Below are 25993 nucleotides of genomic sequence, written 5' to 3' on the forward strand. Positions count from 1 at the left end.
GGGCCCGCTGATGTGGGACCCGCTGTGTGTGGGACCCGTTTATGTGGGACCCGCTTGCGTGGGGCCCGCTGATGTGGGACCCATTTGTGTGGGGTCCGCTGGTGTGGGACCCGCTCGTGTGGGACCCGCTAATGTGGGGCCCGCTTGTATTCAAAGAGATAAAAAGGACATCATCATTTTCTTTAGATTTTTGCATGATTTTTAAGCATTTAAATGATTTTAATTCATTATTAAATGTGTATGCTTAAAATCACGATCTGCATGAGTGTTTCAAATCCGTTTCGTCCCAAAATTTAATACGATGTTCTACTTGAATAGAGTAAAATAACTGTCAGATCGGATCGGACATTGGATCAAAGGTTTTCAAAAATTTGAGTGAAGAGTGGTATTTTATTTAAAATAAGGGTGAGTCTTAGCCTTGCTTCCCCCTTTGCAAGGGCAATGATAAGGTTACTTGGAGCCCATTTTTGTGTGTGTTTGGGAGACCCGCCCGGTCTCATTCTCTCGTTAGTCCTCTTTGTGTGCCGTTTGGTTTTGGGGAACACCCTACTCGGCTTGGCTTCATACCCCTACCCTTATGGGTATTGGGTTGCACATTTGTTGCACCCTACGGCTAGGTAGCTGTCCGGCCCGGCTGGGTGTTTCACCTTTGCTAAATATGCACAAGGTCTCTTATTCCTTTTAGACCCGCCCGGTCTCATTCTCTTGTTAAACCTCCTCTTTGTGCGCCGTTTGGTTTTGGGAGAACATCCTACTCGGCTTGGCTTCATACCCCTACCCTTATGGGTATTGGGTTGCACATTTGTTGCACCCTAGGGCTAGGTAGCTGTCCGGCCCGGCTGGGTGTTTTACCTTTGCCAAATATGCACAGGGTCTCTTATTCCTTTTTACGTCATTTGTGTCTCGGAGACAAGCCTCGTCTCATATAGAGAGTTTCCCCTTTAGGAGGCTTACCTAGCCTCATGTTAGAGTGGCCTCTCCTTTTAGAGTTGAGTCTTTAACTCGGTAGTGTTATTAGAGAGTCTCTGACTCATTTGTTCCCCCCCTTTAGTGTTGTTAGTTCGGAGTTTCTCCTTTAGAGTTGTTGATTACTTCGCTCTTATTGGAGACTAACTCAGTCTTATTAGAGCTTTGCTTGCTTGGGATCTTGGATCGTTTTCTCTCTTTTTGGGACACTATCTTTCTTGTTGTGGTTCGTCTCTTTGAGGCGTTAGTTGCTTATTCGGGGTTTCCCCTTTTGGATTTAGGGCTTTGCCCTAGTTTATGGTTGTTCTTGCGTGTTCCCTTTAAGATTGAAAACATTTAAAGATTCTGAGCATTGGAAAAGCTTTAAAATCCAAAAAAACATTTGAAAACTTTAAAAATATCAAAAAAACATTTGAAAATATAAAAAACCTTAAAAAAAATCTAAAGTGTTGAGTGTTTCTTTTAGAAGCGTAGTTTGAGAGTTCGTTTCGAACTACGTTGGCTTGATCCTCTTCCACGAGGTACGTAGTGCAGCTTGAGATTCTTATCTCAAGTCCAGCCAAACTTTGTAAATAAATGTTTTAACCCTTTTTCTTCAAAACCTTGTTTTCAACAAGATCTTCCTCTAGAGTTAGGAATTTGTCCTAGATAGAGAGTGTTAGAGTTAGGAGTTTGTCTTTTATTTGTTGTGTGCTTGTTTATGTTGTTTTAGAGTTAGGAGTTTGTCTTTTGTTGTGTGTTTGTGTTAGAGTTAGGAGTTTGTCCTAGCTAGGAGCGCCTCCGTCCGGTCAGTTGGCGATTCACATCGCCGACTGATGACTAGGTCTAGGATGCGTTAGTGATCACATTGTTTTCCTTAGGACACACAGCCTTCCTTGGCAGAGCTCTCCTTCACTTTGTGGAGATCTTAGAGGATTGCAGGAGGGAGCTCGCGTCCCTCGGCACCGTCCTCAGGATCGGGGTCCACAGGGTTCAATTATATATAAGTTGCCATCTGCATGGCATTCTTTCAAAACCGAGATGTATCGAAAAAAGGTGCAAGTGGGACTGGATGATCTCAAACGATTCATTCGAATCGAAGATGAGAATCGGGCTAGGAATAACTTGGAGATGGTTAGATAGCAACAATATGTTGCTAACGAGGTAATATATCCCAAGAAATTTCCTCGGAAATCCAAGTCACCTAAAAGTGAACATCCCAAGTTGGAGGCCAAAAAGACTATCTTTCAGAAAAAGAAGGGCAAGTGCAACAACTGTGGGAAATGGGGTCACTTTGCTGCAGAGTGTAAACAACCTAAGAAGGCTAAATCTGATATACCACAAAAGGAAGCTCATATGATGGTGGCAGTGCTGCGCCTAAGAATTTTATTGCCATGTTAGGCAATGGCAAGGCCAGTACTTTTTCAGACTGGTGGTTAGATACAGGAACCACCTGCCATGTTTGCAACTCGAAGAAACTACTTACGGATGCTGTTGGTGTGAACGAGACCGTTACAGCGGCTAGTGGAGCTGAGGCAAAGGTGACTCACACTGGAACTGCGAACCTGGTCCTTTCTTCCGGTAAAATACTAACTTTAAAAAATGTTAAAGTAGTTCCTGCTATTCAAAAGAAATTTCTATTAGTCTTTTAGACAATGCTGGCATGTGTTTATCTTTTTTGGGTGGTAGAGTAACTTTAACTGTTAACTCTTATTATTTTGGCTGTGCTTTCTTAATCGATGGTATGTATAGACTGAGTTTAGCAAATGAAACCGTTAGTCAGGTTAGTTCCACTTTGATTGATCCTAAGTTGTTACACACTACATTGGGACATGTGAACTATAGAAAAATGGTCAAACTTGCTAAAACTTATAATATACCTTTAGATACATCGATTAGATTTGACAGATGTGAAGTGTGTGCACAAACCAAGATCACTAGAAAACCTTTTCGTTCGGTTTCTAGGAGCACACAACTTCTTGAGTTAATACATTCTGACCTCTGTGAGTTTAAAAGTTTCACTACTCGAGGTGATCGGAAGTATTTAATCACATTTATAGACGATTTTTCTAGATATTGTCATATTTATCTCCTAAAATCGAAAGATGAAGCTTTTGATAAATTTAAAATTTTCAAGAATCGTGTTGAAAATCAATTGAACTTGAAAATTAAGCGATTTAGGAGTGATCGAGGAGGAGAATACACTTTGACAGAGATCAAGGAATTATGTGCCTCTCAGGGATATAACCCATGTATGTTCTAATATAAGCCCAATAGGTAATGGATCAGGTGTAGTGGGCCCATTTGGGCTGGAGCCCATTAACCTCTTATAACCCTAGTGTTTCTCTATATATAGGGGCTGGAGGCAACAAACTTGGTATTCCAAATTAGATACCTTGGGTGTAATGCTTCAAGCAACCTCTTGCTTGACCTAATTCCTCTAACAAAGCATGCCCCTTAAAGGAGTAAACATCTATCAACACCTTTTTTCATATTGTTCTGAATTCAAATTTTTTCATATGTTGTAACATAAATGCAAAAATATTTAATTTTTGAAAGATATTTGTTTTTTCATATGTTGTGGCATAAATGGAAAATATTTATTGAACAACAACTCAAGCACTTGTTTCAGTAATCATCTAGAAGATTCTATTAATATATGTAGTGAGCCTTCATGAGGATCATATAAGCAGTTCCAATTTAGTAGTAAACTACTAAATTTTAGCAAACTAAAGCCATTTAATGGTAGATTTTGTGCAAAGAATAGTTACCTCAATTTTCTTACAATATTCCATGTCAGACCAACAATTCTCGTCCATGACTCTATCCTGTGGCCAATTTGGATTCATCATAACAGTGGCAATAGAAGACACAACTACGACCCGTTTTACTCTTGCCGCGGAACATGCCTTGAGTACATTCTGTGTACCCGTGACAGAAGGCTCTACAAAATCAATATGCAAGACAGTCAATGTGAGCACATTGATGCAAGAAATTTCTCAAATAAATGCTCTTTCTGCACTATAATATGTTAAAAACCTCTATGCAAAGGAATCTTTCTGCACTATAATATGTTAAAAACCTCTATGCAAAGGAATAGTAGTTCATATAAATGACATGTTGAATTATGAGCTGCATTCAATCTCCATCATAATTAATTGAATGGCCTAATTCTGATATAATCTTGCCTCTTTACAGGGATCATTGGGAGACGGAACTGGACATGCAACATGGATGACTCCATTACATCCGGATGACTCCATTACATCCGGCAATGGCAGCATATATAGAATAATAGTCTAGCAGTTCTGCTTTGAAGAGTTGTAGGTTCTCTGGCGCCTTGTCTAGCTTCTTCAAATGGGCATTTTTCGCATTATCTGACAAAGATTTTGGTGGAATTGGAGAGGTGTTATTGAACAAAATCTGAGGCGGAACAAACTGATATGGATTGTCAATTAAAAATATTTCCAAATACATGTTTTTAAAGATAAATGAATTTAGTAGTCACATTATTTTGCAAATGGAATATGAAAGCTTCTCTGTAAGTAGAAGCCCCAATATATGGACCCGGATCGTAGGACATATGTGAAAATTATGGATCCATATTTGGGATCTTCCGGACATGTTCAAAAACCTAATTAGGGTCAGACAAATTACAAATTACAAGGATATTTTAGTGATATGATAATATAATATAAATTATAAGGATATTTTAATAATTGCTTTTGTTACGTGCCTAGATGGGACCCACTTGTGGTGGAATAAATTAGTTTCGGTCTTAGCAATTCATAGGATTTGCTTTGTAGTGTCTGGTATGTGGAGGAGTCTTAAAGATAAAGATTAGGGTTTCTGGATTAGTTAGGGTAAGAGTTTTAGAGGAAGTGGTAAGTGAGTATTCTCTTTATAAATAACATGTATTCACTCTTTAGAAAAGAATGAAGAAAAATTGTGTATTTGTGCACAAAGGAGGACCGATCCTTCCCTCGAAGTGGATTAAGAGGCTGATCTTCCCTCTAAGAAGATCAAATCCGTTGCGAATTGATTCGGGTTCGTAAATTTTTTATAGAAAATATCTAAATTATTCATGTTGAGAAAATCAGCTAAGCAAATCCGATCCGACCGTGCAAAATTAACGAAAAAGTAAAATAAACACAAACTACAAGATGAACACCAAGATTTACGTGGTTCGGCCAAGATGCCTACATCCATGGGCGAGAGCACGATCTACGAGGAAGAACCCAAAAGGGAAAACCCCAAGAAAAACCCCTTATTCTTCTTCTCTTTGTCCCTCCTCTCTTTCTCTTTCTCTTTTTCTCACTCCCAAAAGCCCTAGCCCCCACACGCAAGCTAGTGAGCTTCAAGACATTTTATACTTTAGGTATTCCTAAAACCTAAAGTTTCTATTTTGCCTTTCTGTGAAAATAGTTATTGGTGGGAAACAAGGCAACTTTCCCGACAGTCTGCTTCTTGCACTAGGCCTAGGTAGTAATATAATTTGCATCAACCATTCAAAAAAAAATAAAATAATAATATATATATATATATATATATATATATATATATATATATATATATATATATATATATATACGGTTCCTACACATGTGTAGATAAGTTATCTACACACTAGCTTAAAATACAGTGGGGGCCACATTTTTAAGGCCCTCACATAGATAGGGTGTCCACAAAAAATCAGATCCATAGGATCATCCTGACCATTCGAACTGTGGAGACAAAAAATGGACTAATTTGTGAAGGTTTAAAGACATCTATTTTACCTCCACAAATCGTAGGGTTGGGATGATCCTATGGATCTGATTTTTTGTAGACACCCTATCTATGTGAGGGCTTTAAAATGGATGGCTTGGATCACCCAAATAATTTGGGCCCCCACTGTATTTTAAGCTAGTGTGTAGAGAACTCTCTACACATATGTGTAGGAACCGTTCTCTCTCTCTCTCTCTCTCTCTCTCTCTCTCTATATATATATATATATATATATATATATATATATATATATAATTTGCATCATTTTTGTAATGATAGTAAAATAGTTTTTTATTTTGTTGTTGGTTCCTTGTTACGGTCCTGGGGGGGGGGGGGGGCGCCTAGGTATGGGACTAGGTGGAACCCAGCTTGGTATGGGACATGTTGAAAGGGCCTTGCCTAACACTTTCCATCAGCTCTCTAGCCAATGGTGTATTGGTAAGGTACCTAACATTCCTAGACTCATTTAGAATGAAATTAGATTCAAAATCAAACAGGATCTGAGGAGTTATCTAAAAAATTCCTCCTCTTGCTTCAAAAAAGGAGTTATCTAATTAGGAAATAAGCTTATCGTGACTTGGACATTGGTGGATTCGATCTGAATCCAGGCTGTTGACACCCCAATTTAGAAGCTAGAAACTATATCATTTCTGAAATGATTATAACCATTACTTGTAAATAATCATATGGAACTTCAAACCCAATTTCGTATAAGGTCATATACCAAAGATATCATAAAGTCTGAATCCTACTGCCTCTTAGTTTTTATTACTAATAACTAAAGGGGGCTCATATTCCTCTCCCCCCCTGACGGCTGGCTAACGTTTTCCCACCATTTGACCTTTCTCTCTCTCTCTCTCTCTCTCCCCACACACACAACAGGAACAGTTGGTGGGCCCAACAGAAACCGTTGGTGGAATGGTGGGCCCATCTTGAACAACGTAGGCCCCGCCCATACCACACCATAGGATAATCCAAACCGTCCATTTGATGGGCCATAAACGTAAATAGGTTGTGTCCCAAAATATTATTTCCATAGGCTGATCCTAGCCCTCCGATCCAAATAGAAACTACATCTTATGCAATCTCTATAGATTGTAGGGTTGTGATCATCCTACGGAAATGATTTTTGGGGCACAACCTATTTATCTTCATTTGCCATTCAATTTTTTTCCATATCTTCATTTCTTTTTGTTTTGAACTTCTCTAAGGGTCCGTTTAAATTGGAAAAGAAAAATCAAAGTAAAAGGACACATTTCCTTTTCCTATCATTGTTTGGTTGCTTACTATTCACATGACAATCCTGGTCGGCTGTAATTTTTCCAAATGCAAATCTTTTTCACTGCTTGAATTTCCTCTCAAATCAGGTGGAAAAGGAAAGTAATGAAATTGGAATCTTTAGCATTCAAAAAAAATGAAATGGGAATCTTCTATGTACCTTTCCATTTACTTACTGTTTGGATTGCAAGAAAAACATTTCTGATGAAAAAAATTTCTAGGGTTTTTTTTTCTTTCCACGATTTAGAGGGAAATGATATGATTATGGTTGATTTAAAGGGATATTATAATAAATTGAAGGTCTCCCAATTAAAAATTGAATAGGGTTGGTTTAAATTATCTTTTTTTTTTGTGTGTAAAAAAGGCAGGGAGTTTAAGAATATTTTTCCTTTCCAAACTTTTTCAGAAAATCCCTGCAATCCTAACAGGACCTAAGCACATCCAAATGGACCCTAGGCATAAATCTGCCGATCTAACCCCTTTCTCCCCCAAACCAAATCGTTTCCCAGAAATCAAAATCTATTGGCATGTTCTACAGAGCTGCTTTCATCTTTGACTCTCCACAATCGTATCAACAGCTCTACTAGGACTCCCTTAAATCAATTTTTTTCAAATTTAACAGGCACCCAGAAAAGTAAAGGTATCAAATAAGGAGGTGACTGCTATCGAAATAAGAGTGTAGATATCATCTCCCTTTACAAGCATCTGGGTTGATTTTTGAAATTTGTTTGTGCTTCTACTTGAAATCAGATAAGATTCGAGCTGAATCCAGCTCAATTTTTTAGCAAAAGCTCATCAAGAACAAACCCAAGTTGAATCTCAACCAGTTTAGTTGAAAACTAAGAGAACTTTTCGGTGTAAACAAATGGTCTCAAAATTTAATAGTTGAGACAATCAGACAACCAATTGGATTATAGGCTGCTATAGGAGAAGTAGTTTCCAGATTACCAGTTTTACTTAGTCATCATACAAGTGAGCACATGCTGAGAGTTTACAACTTTGGTAGTCTAAAGGCTAATAGTAACAAAAAGGGTACCTGGATCTCTAACAGTTCCATGCACTATGTAACCCTCTGAGAGAAAAAGCTTCACCACCCATGAAGCCACATATCCTCCTGCTCCTGTTACACACACTCTTCCCTTCTCCATTTCAATGGCCCTTCTCTCTCTCTCTCTCTCTCTCTCTGTCTCTCTCTCTCTCTTTCTCTCAAAACCAGACTCTCTAAATAAATGATAGATCATATAGGCTCACTTTTTGAAGGGGAGAACAGCCACATAGGCTCACTTTTTAGCAGATTTTGTCTTATTACTTTTTAGCCGATTTTGTCTTATTAATTTACTTCATGTGAGGTGGGTGTTCTCTCCTCCAAGAATGAGCTGGAGGAGAGAACATGTGGGTGTCCAAATTATTCATTTGTTAGGCCTTACTCTGACTGGTCATTCCCAGAAATCCTTGCATTTGGATGGTTGTAAAGCTTGCTAGGCTTTCTAGGCTTGCTTTAAAGACTCACAGTGAGCTGATAGTTGGCACATGGGTTGAGAGTTAAAAAAAAGAGTAACTCTAGGGAAATTAGTTTTATAACCAGTAAGGAAACTGAGCAAATAAATTTTCCTTGTTTAGATTAGGTTTTTATTTTCCTCATTTTCCACCCCATCAAATGCTCGCCTCACTCACCACACCACCTCTCTCTCTCTCTCTCTCTCTCTCTCTCTCTCTCTCTCATAATCCAAAACAAATGGGGCCTAACTAGTAACTTCAGTAGTCTAAGACCCTGTTTCATAGGAGCCTAACCAGTAACTTTAGTAGTCAAACGCCCTGTTGGCTTTAGATTATGAAAGCCGATTGTGAGTGCCAAACCGATTTTTGGGCTCAAAATTACCTTTTAATTTGAGTCCAATAATTGGTTTGGCACTCACTCACAATCGGTTGTCATAATCTTAAACGAACATGGCCTAAGACTCGATTGGTTCTCATAATCCAAAAGTAAAACAACCACTTTTATTTGTTTTTTTCCATTAAAATGGAAGTAGCGACGGATTCTGTCGAGCTTCCAAAAAATAAAGTGGCGGATTTTTTACCATCACAAAATCCATTCCCATATCCATTTAGCAACGCCATTTGTTGGGCCGGAACAATATCAGTTGCTAAAAATATAGCGATGGATTTACACCTTTTGGCGACGTACCAACGAGTGTATTTCTTGCAAGTCTCAAGAGTAAGATTTGTTAGTAAATAGTCATATTCTTTGCTAGTTGATTCAATTAATAAATATGCAATTATAGTGAACATTGTTTTACTGCAAAAAATGAAAATTTTGTCCAAAAATCACCATTATAATCAAATGGTCTTTTATGGAGTACACTATTCAAGCAGTTTTATTGTAAGCTTGCGGTAAATTGTGATCTCCAAGTACCGGAACAAAATTCAGCAGCAGTAAAATACAACCATGTAATATCACAACATTGGTATTATGTAATTGATCCCACATGCAAGAAACCACATCGATCTGTAATTGCTAATGGTTACTATCAAATAATAAGTTTCAAATATCTATACTTAATACTTGCAATCTAGAGCATGCATTACTCCCCACTTGAAAAATTCAAATAAGGATCAAAGTTTTGCATATTGGAATTGAGAATAAGTTACATATGTTGGCTATAGAAGACAATCAAGATAGTTGAAAGTACTCTAATCCTTATCCAGAAGACCTGCCTCTTGAAAGTATCCAACAGTGTCAGCAAGGGTCTCTTCTAATGACCTGTATTTCCAACCCAATCTTTTCAATTTCTCTGAACTCATCTTCAATTCTTTCTCTGCCTCCATATAACTGCCAGTAGAAAAATAAATAAATGGGTATAGTATAAGTGGGGATAAGAGGTATTATGCTGAACTATTGTACTAAAGAAACTTACTTCTTGGGATAATTGTAGTTAGGGTACATGCTCCTCAACTTTTCAACCAGATCGCGGACTCCAATCGAATGAGCTAAACATATGTATCGTCCAGATGCTTTTTGTTTCTCATATACCAGAAGCAAGGCTTCAGCTACGTCGCGGACATCGACTATCAACCCCCGGAAATCGTTTTCGACTTCCTCAAATCCTGTTGTTACATAGTTATGCGAGATAATCATTGAAAAAAAAAAAAAAACCTTTCCCGTAGCATATCATGTGGAATAATCATGAGCATTTAAAGAAAAATAAACAAAAGATGGATAGCAGCTGATTTTCTTAACATATCAGCCATAAAAAAAACATCTAAATATTAGCGTAACATCACAAAAAGCTAAAGGCATAACTGTTAGGATTGATTTGGAATAGAACACAGCTGTCCGTAGATTTACTATCCCAAAATAGAAGTTATTCAAGCTAGCGATGAAATGTATTAGCTACATGGTGCAAGATGAAAATAGATCTTAAAATCTTTATATTTCAACACTCCCCCTCAAGCTGGATTGTGAATGTCGAATATGTCTAGCTTGCCAATAATCCTTTGTAGGCAGAATAATTTTGGTGAGTATGCTAGCAAGCTGATCCTTTGATGTGCCATACAAGACAGTAAAGATCTTGACCTTAACCTATTCTCTCAGAAAGTGACAATCGACTTCTATATGCTTTGATTTTTATGGAAATCTTGGTTATGACGTGAACAAGTGTTTGGTTATAGCAATAGAGCTTCATGTGGTTATCACAATAGAGCTTCGTGGGAATGTCCACCTGGTTATATGTGAGGAGTATCTTAAGCCACAAAAGCTTATAAGTTGCATTAGCAAGAGCCCTGTATTCAGCCTCAAACACTAGATCTCTCCATCATAGCCCATTTCTTGCTCTTTCACGTTACTAGCTTTTCTCTTTTGTTTTTTTCACGAGACTAGATTACCCCCAACAAGGTGAAATGACCGCTTACATATCTTCCATTAGTATTGCAAGTTGGGACCCCTGGTCCCCATTGCAATTTCCATGGTATCAATAAAATTGTCACTTTTCAAAAAAAAAATAATCATCCATTAGTATATGAGCCTGTCCAATCAACATCGGTGTATCCCTCTATAGTCAAATGACCCCTCCTAACATATATAATATCTTTCCCTGGTATTTTGTTAAGCTAGCATACGATGCTCTGAACACCTTCTAGATGTGCAGTTTGAGAAGAATGCATAAATCTGCTAACCATAGTCTCAAGGAAGACAGTTTCTGGGTGAGTAATGGTAAAATAAATAACATTCCCAACTTATCTTTCTTTGATATGAAGATACCACTCTTAGAAACAATTACTTTAATCATTATAAAATATTTGAGAGGACCAAGATCTTTGATGTCAAATGCCCACCCAAAATGATATTTCAGAGCTTGAATGGCCTTATTGTCATTGATCATCCATGGTAGTGTTATTCCCTCCAACTCATCTGATGAAAATGAAAATATTTGCACATCTCTCGCACCCATGGTTTCAAATTTCGGTTTCGGAATGCGTTTCGGTCCTCGCCGAAACCAAAATTTTTGCTGAAATCAGACGAAATCAATTAAGAAAGAATTTTATGTCATACAGAATTTTGGCCAAAATTACCGAAATTTTGACTGAAATTTCAGTAGAGCTGAAATTTTGGGATAATATTAAATAATAGATGAATTCCAGATTTTTTTGGTCTGAAATTTCAGGAAAAACGAAATTTTGGTCGAAATTTTAGACCATTTCGGGTTTTACCCCATTTCGATTTCGGTCTCGACCGAAACCCGAAATTTCGGATTTGGGTCGAAATTTCAAACCATGCTTGCACCTGCTTTGAGCCATTGCCGAAATGACTCTGTCAAGCCATACTCGACCTAATTTATTTAGAGTGCATACAACTTTCTTTAGCATACACACTTTTTCTTTCTCCGTCTTAGCTTAAAAAAAATATGGAAGATCCATGAAGACTTATTCCTACAGATTACCATTAAGGCATTTTAGACATCTAACTAATGAAGAGGCTACTCATTGTTGTCGGCTAAGGAAAGAAGGTTGCCGTAGAGCTGAACTTAGCTATGGGAGAGAATGTCTCTGAATAGTCGATTTAATATAGTTGTACGAACCCTTTTGCTACCAGTTGGGTATTGTATTGCTGTATTGATCCATTAGTCTTTTGCTCGATACTGTATACCTAGTTACACCCAAACACATGTTTGGTTTTTGGCAACTCAACCAGATCCCACGTGGGATCCTTCCACTATTGACAATAGGAATTTCAGTGGAAAGGAAGCAATAAAATCAACGATCCACATACACAACGAAGCACTGAGGCATTTGAGAGGGACTGTGGTGAAGCAAGTTTGCCAGCATTTACATGATCCTTGAAAAGAATGGCAACATGCTGCTATATGTATTTTGAGGCATTTGAGAGGGACTGTGGATTTGGATTGTTCTATACAGTTTCCGAAGAAAAGGCAGTCAAAAGTGAGTGGTTACTCTGATTTGTATCGACAAATGATTATTTGATCCCCTGGAATAGTAAGAAATAGAAGACAATCTCCAAGTTGAGTATAAGAGCTGTATATAGAGCGATGGTCATGACTAATTGACTACAACCAATCTTACATGGCTATGGGACCTCCCAGAAGAGCTTCACTAGAGCTCAGATGCTCACATCTTGTGACAACCAAAGAGCCATCAAGCTGTTACAAGTTTCACGCAAGGACCAAGCTATATTACACAACTCAAGAGAAAAACATAAAGATATCTCACTGAAGGACTCACAACCAACCATCACCATTATGTTGTGAACAAGCTTAATATCTCTACCAAATAAAGGGTTCAGATCACAGTATCTGACATGGGTGGGCGCATATCAGGCCTCTCATGCACTTTTTTATTGTACCATTTTCCATTTTTCTGGCAGTCCAGAGTGTTTATAACTTTATATAGATAGTGGGGTGATTTTATCAAATTGGCGGGGGGTGATTTTAAGAACTTAAGGTGAGGGTCGGTTCTCGGTTCGGTTTTCGGTTCCGGAATCCGAAACCCAGAACCGAACCGAATCTGCACCGGTTCCCGTATTTCGGAACCGGAACCGAACCATATACATATAGAACCGAACCGAACCGAACCATATGTGCCGGTTCGGTTCGGTTCCTCGGTTCGAACGGGAACCATGTCCACTCCTACTAATAACTACATCAAATGCATAACAAGAAAGAGGAAAACAACATAAATGCATTTAGATCCACAATTTTCTTTTCCACAACACTTGCCAAGCGATACTTAATAATTAATTTCATTACCATGTTATTAAAGTCAAGAAAATGGAATGCTTTAGTATGAGTAACCTTTCAATAGATCGGTGAATATCATGCTGCTGTAATTCATGTTCGGTTGTAGCAGTGGCCCAAAAATCAAGGCTGGACAAACTGTTACAACTTCGAGCTCACTTTTCTCTCCATACTCCAAAGCCTCTCTTTCTGCTGCTGTTTTGGCAAGGCAGTACCAGCCAAACGCATTCTGGAATAAAATGAAATGGGGAGCTTAGCTTTTACACAGAGATACTCTTCACATAACCAGTACATCAAAATAAATTCGTGAGTTAAAAGGATGTTGAACCATATTATATAGGCCATCCATACAATGTGAGTTTTCTTTAATAAAAGGATTTTGCCTGCAATCCCTATTTTGTAAAATATTTTCTAAGAAAATCATGAAATGGAAAAAAAAATGAATTTTTTTGAAGAATTCTTCAAAAATCCCAAAATAACATATCCAACTTTTCCTGATGAAGAAAATTATGCCATTACCTAGAAATAGAAATGATCAATTCTCCCTGATGTATACAATCACACAAATAAGGAGATGAAATACATATATTCCTCATCGCATACGACTAACACATAGAAAGAGATAACTACAAGCATGCCCCTTAAAGGAGTAGACATCTATCAACACCTTTTTTCATATAGTTCTGAATTCAAATTTTTTCATATGTTGTAACATAAATGCAAAAATATTTAATTTTTGAAAGATATTTATTTTTTCATATGTTGTGGCATAAATGCAAAATATTTATTGAACAAGAACTCAAGCACTTGTTTCAGTAATCATCTAGAAGATTCTATTAATATATGTAGTGAGCCTTCATGAGGATCATATAAGCATTTCAAATTTAGTAGTAAACTACTAAGTTTTAGCAAACTAAAGCCATTTAATGGTAGATTTTGTGCAAAGAATAGTTACCTCAATTTTCTTACAATATTCCATGTCAGACCAACAATTCTCGTCCATGACTCTATCCCGTGGCCAATTTGGATTCATCATAACAGTAGCAATAGAAGACACAACTACGACCCGTTTTACTCTTGCCGCGGAACATGCCTTGAGAACATTCTGTGTACCCGTGACAGAAGGCTCTACAAAATCAATCTGCAAGACAGTCAATGTGAGCACATTGATGCAAGAAATTTCTCAAATAAATGCTCTTTCTGCACTATAATATGTTAAAAACCTCTATGCAAAGGAATAGTAGTTCATATAAATAACAGGTTGAATTATGAGCTGCATTCAATCTCCATCATAATTAATTGAATGGCCTAATTCCGATATAATCTTGCCTCTTTACTGGGAACATTGGGAGACGGAACTGGACATGCAACATGGATGACACCATTACATCCGGCAATGGCAGCATATATAGAATCATAGTCTAGCAGTTCTGCTTTGAAGAGTTGTAGGTTCTCTGCCGCCTTGTCTAGCTTCTTCAGATGGGCATTTTTCGCATTATCTGACAAAGATTTTGGTGGAATTGGAGAGGTGTTATTGAACAAAATCTGAGGCGGAAGAAACTGATATGGATTGTCAATTAAAAATATTTCCAAATACATGTTTTTAAAGATAAATGAATTTAGTAGTCACATTATTTTGCAAATGGAATATGAAAGCCTCTGTGAAAGTAGAAGCCCGAATGGACCCGGATCGTCGGACATATGTGAAAATTATGGATCCATATTTGGGATCTTTCGGACATGTTCAAAAACCTAATTAGGGTCAGACAAATTACAAATTACAAGGATATTTTAGTGATATGATAATATAATATAAATTATAAGGATATTTTAATAATTGCTTTTGTTACGTGCCTAGATGGGACCCACTTGTGGTGGAATAAATTAGTTTAGGTCTTAGCAATTCATAGGATTTGCTTTGTAGTGTCTGGTATGTGGAGGAGTCTTAAAGATAAAGATTAGGGCTTCTGGATTAGCTAGGGTAAGAGTTTTAGAGGAAGTGGTAAGTGAGTATTCTCTTTATAAATAACATGTATTCACTCTTTAGAAAAGAATGAAGAAAAATTGTGTATTTGTGCACAAAGGAGGACCGATCCTTCCCTCGAAGTGGATTAAGAGCCTGACCTTCCCTCTAAGAAGATCAAATCCATTGCGAATTGATTCGGGTTTGTAAATTTTTTATAGAAAATATCTAAATTATTCATGTTGAGAAAATCAGCTAGGCAAATCCGATCCGATCGTGCAAAATTAACGAAAAGGTAAAATAAACACAAACTACAAGATGAACACCAAGATTTACGTGGTTTGGCCAAGATGCCTACATCCATGGGCGAGAGCACGATCTACGAGGAAGAACCCAAAAGGGAAAACCCCAAGAAAAACCCCTTACTCTTCTTCTCTTTTTCCCTCGTCTCTTTCTCTCTCTCTTTTTCTCACTCCCAAAAGCCCTAGCCCCCACACCCAAGCTAGTGAGCTTCAAGGCATTTTATACTTTAGGTATTCCTAAAACCTGAAGTTTCTATTTTGCCTTCCTGTGAAAATAGTTATTGGTGGGAAACAAGGCAACTTTCCCGAGAGTTTGCTTCTTGCACTAGGCCGTAGTCATATAATTTGCATCAACCATTCAAATATATATATATATATATATATATATATATAATTTGCATCATTTTTGTAATGATAGTAAAATAGTTTTTTGTTTTGTTGTTGGTTCCTTGTTACGGTCCTGGGGTGGGGGGCGCTTAGGTATGGGACTAGGTGGAACCCAACTTGGTATGGGACATGTTTAAAGGGCCTTGCCTAACACTTTCCATCAGCTCTCTAGCCTATGGGGTATTGTTAAGGTACCTATCATTCCTAGACTCATTTAGAATGAAATTGGATTCAAAATCAAACAGGATCTATGGAGTTATCTAAAAAATTCCTCCTGCTTCAAAAAAGGAGTTATCTAATTAGGAACCAAGCTTATTGTGACTTGGACATTGGTGGATTCGATCTGAATCCAGCCTGTTGACACCCCGATTTAGAAGCTAGAAACTATATCATTTCTGAAATGATTATAACCATTACTTGTAAATAATCATATGGTACTTCAAACCCAATTTCGTATAAGGTCATATACCAAAGATATCATAAATTTTGAATCCTACTGCCGTTTAGTTTTTATTACTAATAACTAATGGGGGCTCATATTCCTCCTCCCCGCCTGACGGCGCTAACGTTTTCCCACCATTTGACCGGTCTCTCTCTCTCTCTCTCTCTCTCTCTCTCTCTCTCTCTCTCTCTCTCAGTAGGCCCCGTCCATACCACACCATAGGATAATCCAAACCGTCCATTTGATGGGCCATAAACGTAAATAGGTTGCGTCCCAAAATATTATTTCCATAGGCTGATCCTAGCCCTCTGATCCAAATAGAAACTACATCTTATGCAACCTCTATAGATTGTAGGGTTGTGATCATCCTACGGAAATGATTTTTGGGGCACAACCTATTTACATTGTGGCCCATCAAATGGACGGCTCGGATCATCCTTTGGTCTGGACGGTACACTTCATTTTCAAAAATATGGGTGGGGCCTAAATTGGTACAAACCACACCATAGGATGATCCAAACCATGGATGGCTTGGATCATCCTATGTTGTGGACGGTACGATTCAAATTGAAAAATATCGGTGGGGCCTACGATTGGGCCTTAATGTTAGTGTACAACCAACTCCATAGGATTATCCAAACCATGGACGGCTTGGATCATCCTATGTTGTGGACGGGACTTATTGTTACTGTACGACCACAGGATGATCCAAACCATTCATTTGATGGGCCAACCCTTTTGGGGGCACAACCCATTTACGTTATGGCCCATCAAATGGACGGCTCGGATCATCCTAAGGTCTGGAGGGTACACTTCATTTTCAAAAATATGGGTGGGGCCTAAATTGGGCCTTAATGTTACTGTACGAATCACACCATAGGATGATCCAAACCATGGACGGCTTGAATCATCCTATGTTGTGGACGGTATGCTTCAATTTGAAATGAAAAAATATCGATGGGGCCTACGATTGGGCCTTAATGTTACTGTACGACCAACTACATAGGATTATCCAAACCATGGACGGCTTGGATCGTCCTATGTTGTGGACGGGCGCCTTAATGTTACTTTACGACCAACTCCATAGAATGATCCAAACCATTCATTTGATGGGCCACAATGTAAATAGGTAGTGCCCCAAAAATCATTTCCATAGGATGATCACAACCCTACAATCTATAGAGGTTGCATAAGATGTAGTTTGTATTTAGATCGGAGGGCTAGGATCAGCCTATGGAAATGATATTTTGGGACGCAACCTATTTACGTTTATGGCCCATCAAATGGACGGTTTGGATTATCCTATGGTGTGGTATGGGCGGGGCCTACGTTCTTCAAAGATGAGCCCACCATTCCACCAACGATTTCGGTTGGGCCCACCAACTGTTCCTGCTGTGTGTGTGTGTGGAGAGAGAGAGAGAGAGGTCAAAATGTCAAATGGTGGGAAAGTAAGAGGTCAAAATGTCAAATGGTGGGAAAGTGACACATACGTTATATCCTAACGTTTAACGTTAGCCAGCCGTCGGGGGGGGGGGGGGGGGGGGGAATAGCCTACAAGGGGGCGGAGGGAATATCAGCGCCCTAACTAAAATATGATATGTACTGAGTATATTTAATAAATTAATTTATCTTCATTTACCCACGAGAATGATATATATGCATTCAATTTTTTTTCATATCTTCATTTCTTTTTGTTTTGAACTTCTCTAAGGGTCCGTTTACATTGGAAAAGAAAAATCAAAGTAAAAGGACACATTTCCTTTTCCTATCATTGTTTGGTTGCTTACTATTTGTTAGTGATTTTGGATTTTCAAAATCATATATTTTGCATGTTTTGGTGTTTTGGAAAATATTTTATCAAAAGCGTTTGGGAAAAAGAAAATGTTTTTTTGGAAAGATTTGCTTTTACATAAGGATGTAGAAATGTAGTTGAAAAGATAGTCCCGTACCGAATGAGAGAAATGAAAGAGAAGAGCTTATAAAGCACTACACTTTTCTACTACTTGTTTGGTTACACATTGGGTTGAACTCATAGTTGTACCCGCGGGACGGTGTAACCCACCGTTCGTACATGCGCGCGTGCGGCGTGGGCAATGCGCTATAGGGCGCATAGTGACGCTTTTTTAGGCGCACTTGCACTTGGTATCTCTAAGATCGATCAGGACCGTTCAATATCAATTGGGTGCGATCTAATGATCAGATTTCAATCATTCTGGAAAGGTGCCCTATAGAGGTGTTTTACACACTGAAAAGACACCTGGTGGTCTGTAAAATATGCAGAATTTGGTCATTTCATTAGAGAATCGAATTACCAATTTCCTTCTGCTATTCTGACAGATTTTAAACTCTCTTCTACATTCTTACAAATTCCCCAAGTATTTCTACATACTGTTTTCTTTTATTTTATTATTCTAGATACTGTTCTTCTGCAGAAACAGTATCTGGAAAATTCTCTAAGGCTTGAATTTTCAGAAGGGCATTTCAGGTTTGATTTCGCTAGTGCGAGGCGCCATCAAACGTTAGTAGGGCTTCCCTACTAGGCTTCATTGTATCTTGGAGACAATTCGTGGATCCCCTTTGCACACTACTGGTGGGGGCGAATCTTGTCTTAAAGAAAGTGATATCACGCCTTGAAGCAACAAGTTTCTGTTTTCTATCAACAACAGTACCCTCAATTTCTCTAACACTATTCACATGACAATCCTTATCGGGTGTAATTTTTCCAAATGCAAATCCTTTTCACTGCTTGAATTTCCTCTCAAATCAGGAGGAAAAGGAAAGTAATGAAATTGGAATCTTTAGCATTCAAACAAAATGAAATGGGAATCTTCTATGTACCTTTCCATTTACTTACTGTTTGGATTGCAAGAAAAACATTTCTGATGAAAAAAATTTCTTGGGTTTTTTTTTCCACGATTTAGAGGCAAATGATATGATTATGGTTGATTTAAAGGGATGTTATAATAAATTGAAGGTCTCCCAGTTAAAAATGGGAAAATCATTAAAAAAAAATGCAAAGTTTATGCTAAATTGTGAACAAAGGGTGGACATTTCAAATCTATAAAAAAAGGGTTGTCAGGTACGAAAATACCCCCCTTGTTTTTTCCCACCAACTATGTAGGTTCTAATCCCTAAACTATTTCACCTACCACCTTTTCTTTTCTTTCTTCTTCACCAAGCAAGTTCCAACGTGAGAAACAGCCATTGCCAATACCTGAGTTGATGAAAAACAGCTATTGCCAACGTAAAAAACAACCATTGTTCTTTGGAAAAAAAAATACCATTAGTTATTAAACTACTTGGGTGATAAACATAGCTCAAAGTAAGTCTAAATTATAGTTCCAAGAGTGGTACTTGTGATGGGGACATTCTAATAGTATGAAATTGGTTTTGAAACTGATCATGAGTGTTTTAAACCTTTGGAACCATTACACAAGCCCCGGAACCACTAGGGAACCATATTATAGTTGTTCCGAGGTGTTAAGTGGTTCGAAGAGTCTAAATTATGGTTCCAAGAGTGCTACTTGTGATTGGACATTATAATAGTATGAAATTGGTTTTAAAACTGATCATGAGTATTTTAAACATTTTGGAAAAATTACATAGTCTCCGGAACCACTTGGGAACCATATTATAGTTGTTCCGAGGTGTTAAGTGGTTCCAAGAGTCTAAATTATGGTTCCAAGAGTGGTACTTGTGATGGGGACAATTCTATTAGTATGAAATTGGTTTTGAAACTGATCATGAGTGTTTAAAATATTTTGGAACCATTACATAGGTTCCAGAACCACTTGGGAACCATATTATAGTTGTTCCGAGGTGTTAAGTGGTTCCAAGAGTGCTACTTGTGATTGGGACATTCTAATAGTATTTTGAAACTGATCATGAGTGTTTTAAACCTTTTGGAACCATTACATAGGTTCCGGAACCACTTCGGAACCATATTATAGTTGTTCTGAGTTGTTAAGTAGTTCCAAGAGTCTAAATGATGGTTCCAAGAGTGCTACTTGTGGTTGGGACATTCTAATAGTATGACATTGGTTTTGAAACTGATCATGAGTGTTTTAAACCTTTTGGAACCATTACATTGGCCCCGGAACTACTTCAGAACTATATTATAGTTGTTCTGAGGTGTTAAGTGGTTCCAAGAGTCTAAATTATGGTTCCAAGAGTGCTACTTGTGGTTCAGGTTGTAAAAGTGCTCATGACTATGTCATTGGTTTTTTAAGCACATGGGAATTATTTTTTGCCATTTTTGAACTCGCTCGGAAGTCCGAATATAGTTTCGGAAGTCCGAAGGGAAACAGTTGAATTGGGTATTCTTCTTGCTTTGATTCGGAAATCTGAATCATTGTTCGGAAGTCCAACTCGGACTTTCGAACCAAATTTCGGAAGTCGGACTCGGACTTCCGAACCGAATTTCGGAAGTCCGAACTGAGACAGAACAATGGGGTATCCTTCTAGCTTAAATTCGGAAGTCCGAATAATTGTTCGGAAGTCCGAGCCAGACTTTCGTACCAGAATTCGGAAGTCCGAATGGAGACAGTAGAATGGATTATGCTTCTGGATTATATTCGGAAGTCCGAATAAATATTCGGAAGTCCGACGGGGACTTCTGAACCACATATTATACCCCAGAACTACCAGGGAACCACATTTTATACCTCAGAACCACTAGGGAACCACATTTCATACCTCGTAACCACTAGGGAACCACATTTTATACCCCAGAACCACTAGGGAACCACATCTTATACCACGAAACCACTAGGGAACCATATTTTCTACCCCAGAACCAGTAGAGAACCACATTTTATACCCCGGAACCACTAGGGAACCACATCTTATGCCATGGAACCAGTAGGGAACCACATTTTATACCCCGAAACCACTAGGGAACCACATTTTATACCCCTGAACCACATCTTATACCACAGAACCACTAGGGAACCACATTTTATACCCCGAAAGCACTAGGGAACCACATTTTCTACCTCGGAACCACTAGGGAACCGCATTTTATATCCCGGAACCAATAGGGAACCACTTTTTCTACTCCGGAACCACTAAGGAACTGCATTTTCTGCCCCGGAACCACTAGGGAACCACATCTTATACCACGGAACCACTAGAGAACCATATTTTCTACCCCGGAACCACTAGGGAACCACATTTTATACCCCGGAACCACTATGGAACCACATTTTATACTCCGAAACCACTATGGAACCACATCTTATACCCCAGAATCACTAGGGAACCACATCTTATATCTCGAAACCACTAGGGAACCACATTTTATACCCCGGAACTACTAGGGAACCACATTTTCTACCCCGGAACCACTAGGGAACGGCATTTTCTACCCCAGAACCAAAAGGGAACCACATTTTCTACCCCAGAACCACTATGGAACCACATTTTATACCCCGGAACCACTAGGGAACCCTGCCTTAAACTCCGAGTCGGAAGTCTGAACCAATGGTCGAACTTCCGAATGGAAGCCAGTAGAAATGACAAATCAATTGGTTTCCGTCGGAAATCCGAAGGTTGGTTCAGACTTCCGAGTCGGAAGTTCGAAACAAACGTCAGAAATCCAACGGAAACCGGAGCTTTATCACGGTGGCAATGGAGTTTTTTTTCCAAAACAACAATGGCAATGGAGCTTTATCATGTTGCAAATTGAGTTTTTTTTCAACATTACAATGGCAATGGATCTTGGAAACGTTGGCAATTGAGTTTTTTTTTGGAAACTACAATGGCAATGGAGCTTGGATAACTTGCCAATGGAGTTTTCACGTTGGAAAAGCTTAGGGAAGAAGAAAACAAAAAGGTCAAATGGGTAGGTGAGAATACATAGGGATTAGAGCTCAAAAAGTGGTGGGAAAAGCAAGGGGGTATATTTATCCTAAAACCCAAAATTTCATACCGAATAGCCCCTCTTTTATAAATTTAAAATCCGTACCCTTTGTTCACAGTATAAGTATGTTTAATATTTTTTCCATTAAAAATTGAATAGGGTTGGTTTAAATGATCTTTTTTTTGTGTGTAAAAAAGGCAGGGAGTTTAAGAAATATTTTTCCTTTCCAAACTTTTTCAGAAATCCCTGCAATCCTAACAGGACCTAAGTACATCCAAATGGACCCTAGGCATAAATCTGCCGATCTAACCCCTTTCTCCCCCAAACCAAATCGTTTCCCGAAATCAACAAGAAAATAAACCCTATTGTAGAAAATCTTAATTAATCAAATTCTACTGGCATGTTCTACAGAGCTGCTTTCATCTTTGACTCTCCACAACCGTATCAACAGCTCTACTAGGACTCCCTTAAATCAATTTCCTTCAAATTTAACAGGCACCCAGAAAAGTAAAGGTATCAAATAAGGAGGTGAGTGCTATCGAAATAAGAGTGTAGATATCATCTCCCTTTACAAGCATCTGGGGTTGATTTTTGAAATTTGTTTGAGCTTCTACTTGAAATCAGATAAGATTCGAGCTGAATCCAGCTCAATTTTTTATAGCAAAAGCTCATCAAGAACAAACCCAAGTTCAATCTCAACCAGTTTAGTTGAAAACTAAGAGAACTTTTAGGTGTAAAATAAATGGTCTAAAAATTTATTAGTTGAGACAACCAATTGGATTATAGGCTGCTATAGGAGAAGTAATTTAGATTACCAGTTTTACTTAGTCATCATACAAGTGAGCACATGCTGAGAGTTATGCAACTTTGGTAGTCTAAAGGCTAATAGTAACAAAACAGGTACCTGGATCTCTAACAGTTCCATGCACTATGTAACCCTCAGAAAGAAAAAGCTTCACCACCCATGAAGCCACATATCCTCCTGCTCCTGTTACACACACTCTTCCCTTCTCCATTTCAATGGCCCTTCTCTCTCTCTCTCTCTCTCTCTCTCTCTCTCTCTCTCTCTCTCTCTAAACCAGACTCTTGAAATAAGTGATAGATCATAGATATCACCATGCTTTGGCTTATTTATAGACTTTTCAGTGTGTTTATATCCCACCACGTGGAATACAAAGAGGATAAGGTCTTGGCTTTTATGTTGAACTTTATGTAATAGGACGCTAGAATGGCACAAAGAAAGTACTAGCATTCTTGGCCCATGAAATCCAAACATCAGGTGTGAAATGGTGGTCCCTACCCTATGCATGGGCTTTGTGTGGAGATTGAGAGCCACACCAGATGCGAAATAATTCTCCTCAAAATTGCCTAGCAAATCCTACATTATAGATGGAAGGAAGCAAAAATAGTACATGTGGGTATATAAATTATTCATTTGTTAGGCCTTATTCTGACTGGTCATTCCCAGAAATGCTGCTATTGGGATGGTTGTAAAGCTTGCTTTAAAGACTCATAGTGAGCTGATATTTGGCACATGGGATGAGAGTTAAAAAAAGAGTAACTCTAGGGAAATTAGTTTTATAACCAGTAAGGAAACTGAGCAAATTAGTTTTTGTCACAGCAGCCCCCAAGAACAGCTTAAACTTAAATGGGAAAGTCATCAGAAAGTGATTTTTTTTTGTACACATACGTGGTCAACTTTGGTCGTCGGGGTACACGAAGTTAATGTTAGTGTATTAGGGTTTAAGCAAGGATGCTTAAAGCATTACACCCAAGGTATCTAGTTTGGAATACCAAGTTTGTTGCCTCCAGCCCCTATATATAGAGATACACTAGGATTATAAGAGGTTAATGGGCTCAAGCCCAAATGGGCCCACTACACCTGGTCCATTATCTATTGGGCTTATGTTAGAACATACATGGGTTATATTATAAACCCAACAATCTCCTCCTATGTTCTACATATAGCACAATCCAATAGATAGATAATGTGATGTCCAAACAAAATTATTGAATCATCCATATCACCATATCAATAAAGATTTGTAATCCAACTGAAAACAAAAATACTTTAAAGAATAACCAAGAGTTTTAGAAATAATCTAAACTCAAACATAAGCAGTTTTATATGTAGGTGAACTATTTAATCAACGGAAAAGAAATAATAGTTCCACTGCGCTATAAGGATTCACTCATCAAGTAAGTCATCCTCATCAAGATCCAAATTGAGGCAATCTCCTCCATTTTCGCCAATTCCTGTAAATTATCAAATATGAATTTCATTAAAAAATGAATCCAATCATTTGTGTATTTTACTAAAAGTATCTAGTTCTACCAGAAGAACTTAGTACAATTTCATAATGGTTGAAAAATAAATATCAATATCAATAAGCATCAATGTCAAGTTTCAATCAAGAACCAGACCTAAACAGTTTCTTTACAAAGAACCATTCCATGTTTCCATTTGGAATGTTACATGCATCATATCCAAATTGAGTTAAGCTGTATCATCAAGTTTGGAATGAAACAACCTTTCCCAAGAAGGACATGTCATCAAATGTGGAATGACATAAAGATAACTGTAAACATCATTGAAACATATCAAGTGCTTATCTTGGCCAAGATAGGGAGATTCGAAAAATTCAAAATAATATGAATGTAAGTTAAGACACGTCTACACAGTCTTTAACCCCATCTCCCCCACAGTTTTGAATATTCGATCTTTGTTCAGTCCCTTCGTAAGAGCATCGGCCATATTATCCTTTGATCGCACATCAACCAAAGTGATAATACCGTGTTCTAGAAGACAATTCAGCGTTGCATGTTTTAGCCTGACATGTCTCCTCTTACCATTAAAGAGTGAGTTTTTCACAATCGTAATTGTAGCTTGATTATCACAGAACAAACTTAAAGAGTTAATCTTTAAATGGGTCAATGGAATGTCCAGGATCAAATCTCTTAGCCACTCTACTTCATCTCCTGTAGAAGCTAAAGCATAAAGTTCCGATTCCATAGATGACAGAGCAATACAAGTCTGTCTCTTTGACTTCCATGCAACAGCGGCTCCACCCAGTGTAAAAACATAACCACAAGTAGATTTACTGTCTCCTAATTCTGAGCCCCATGATGCATCAGAATACCCTTCCAGGATAGGAGGATGGCCAGTATAACATAGAGCATATCCTTGAGTACCCTTAAGGTATCTCATCAACCTCATAAGGGCATCCCAGTGCGCATGGCTAGGATTACTAGTGAAACGACTCAGCATGCCAACTGTAAAGGCTATGTCTGGCCTAGTGCAACTCATAGCATACATGAGACTACCAATCAGTTTAGAGTAATCTAACTGATTCACACTGTCTCCGTCATTAGAGATCAGCTTCTTGGTATAATCAAATGGTGCCTCAATCGGTTTGCACTCACTGTATCCCCATGTAGAAAGTAGTTTTTCAATATAATGGGCTTGGCTAAGAGTAATCCCTTGCCTTTCAAAACTTATTTTCATACCAAGAATGGTGTCAACGACACCAAGATCTTTCATGTCGAATTCTTGAGCCAAAGTGGTTTTCACGTCACTCACTACAGAGAGATCGGAACCAAGAATCAACATATCGTCTACATACAAACAAATAATCGCAACCTTATTCGACACAGAACGATAGTAAAGGAATTTATCTGAGTAACTGGTCTGAAAACCAAAGCTCTTTACTACCTTGTCAAATTTTTGATGCCACAATTTAGGTGCTTGTTTAAGACCATACAAAGATTTGTGTAACTTACAAACTCTGTTCTCGAAACCCT

General features: G+C 38.2%; 2 protein-coding genes across 5 annotated transcripts in view; both read right to left on the reverse strand.

Annotated features, from left to right (window-relative positions):
• The window catches only part of LOC143850379 (cinnamoyl-CoA reductase 2-like), a 40066-nt gene extending 31878 nt beyond the window's left edge, over positions 1–8188 (reverse strand). For 3 of the 4 annotated variants that reach the window (XM_077359639.1, XM_077359645.1, XM_077359635.1), the window contains exons 1-2: positions 8027–8188; positions 3717–3889 (exon numbers count right to left, since the gene is read on the reverse strand). In XM_077359639.1, the coding sequence (XP_077215754.1) occupies positions 3717–3889; positions 8027–8138 (285 nt within the window). In that variant the 5' untranslated portion in view covers positions 8139–8188. Of the gene's footprint in view, positions 1–3716; positions 3890–4139; positions 4323–8026 lie in introns of those variants that run through there. The other variant, XR_013235987.1, reaches the window with a different exon arrangement.
• Positions 8189–9499: 1311 nt separating this feature from the next.
• Positions 9500–23298, reverse strand: LOC143850393 (cinnamoyl-CoA reductase 2-like). Its single transcript, XM_077359652.1, has 6 exons — positions 23097–23298; positions 14568–14737; positions 14194–14379; positions 13296–13467; positions 9906–10095; positions 9500–9820 (listed from the first exon to the last, which is right to left on the reverse strand). Exons 1-6 carry the CDS (start codon positions 23206–23208, stop codon positions 9682–9684), a joined length of 969 nt encoding a protein of 322 aa, XP_077215767.1. The 5' UTR covers positions 23209–23298; the 3' UTR covers positions 9500–9681.
• Between the last annotated feature and the right edge of the window lie 2695 nt (positions 23299–25993).

This window comes from Tasmannia lanceolata, unplaced genomic scaffold, assembly GCF_043159265.1.
Source record: "Tasmannia lanceolata isolate RefF3 unplaced genomic scaffold, GAP_Taslan_0.1 ptg000003l, whole genome shotgun sequence".
Taxonomy (NCBI): Eukaryota; Viridiplantae; Streptophyta; class Magnoliopsida; order Canellales; family Winteraceae; genus Tasmannia; species Tasmannia lanceolata.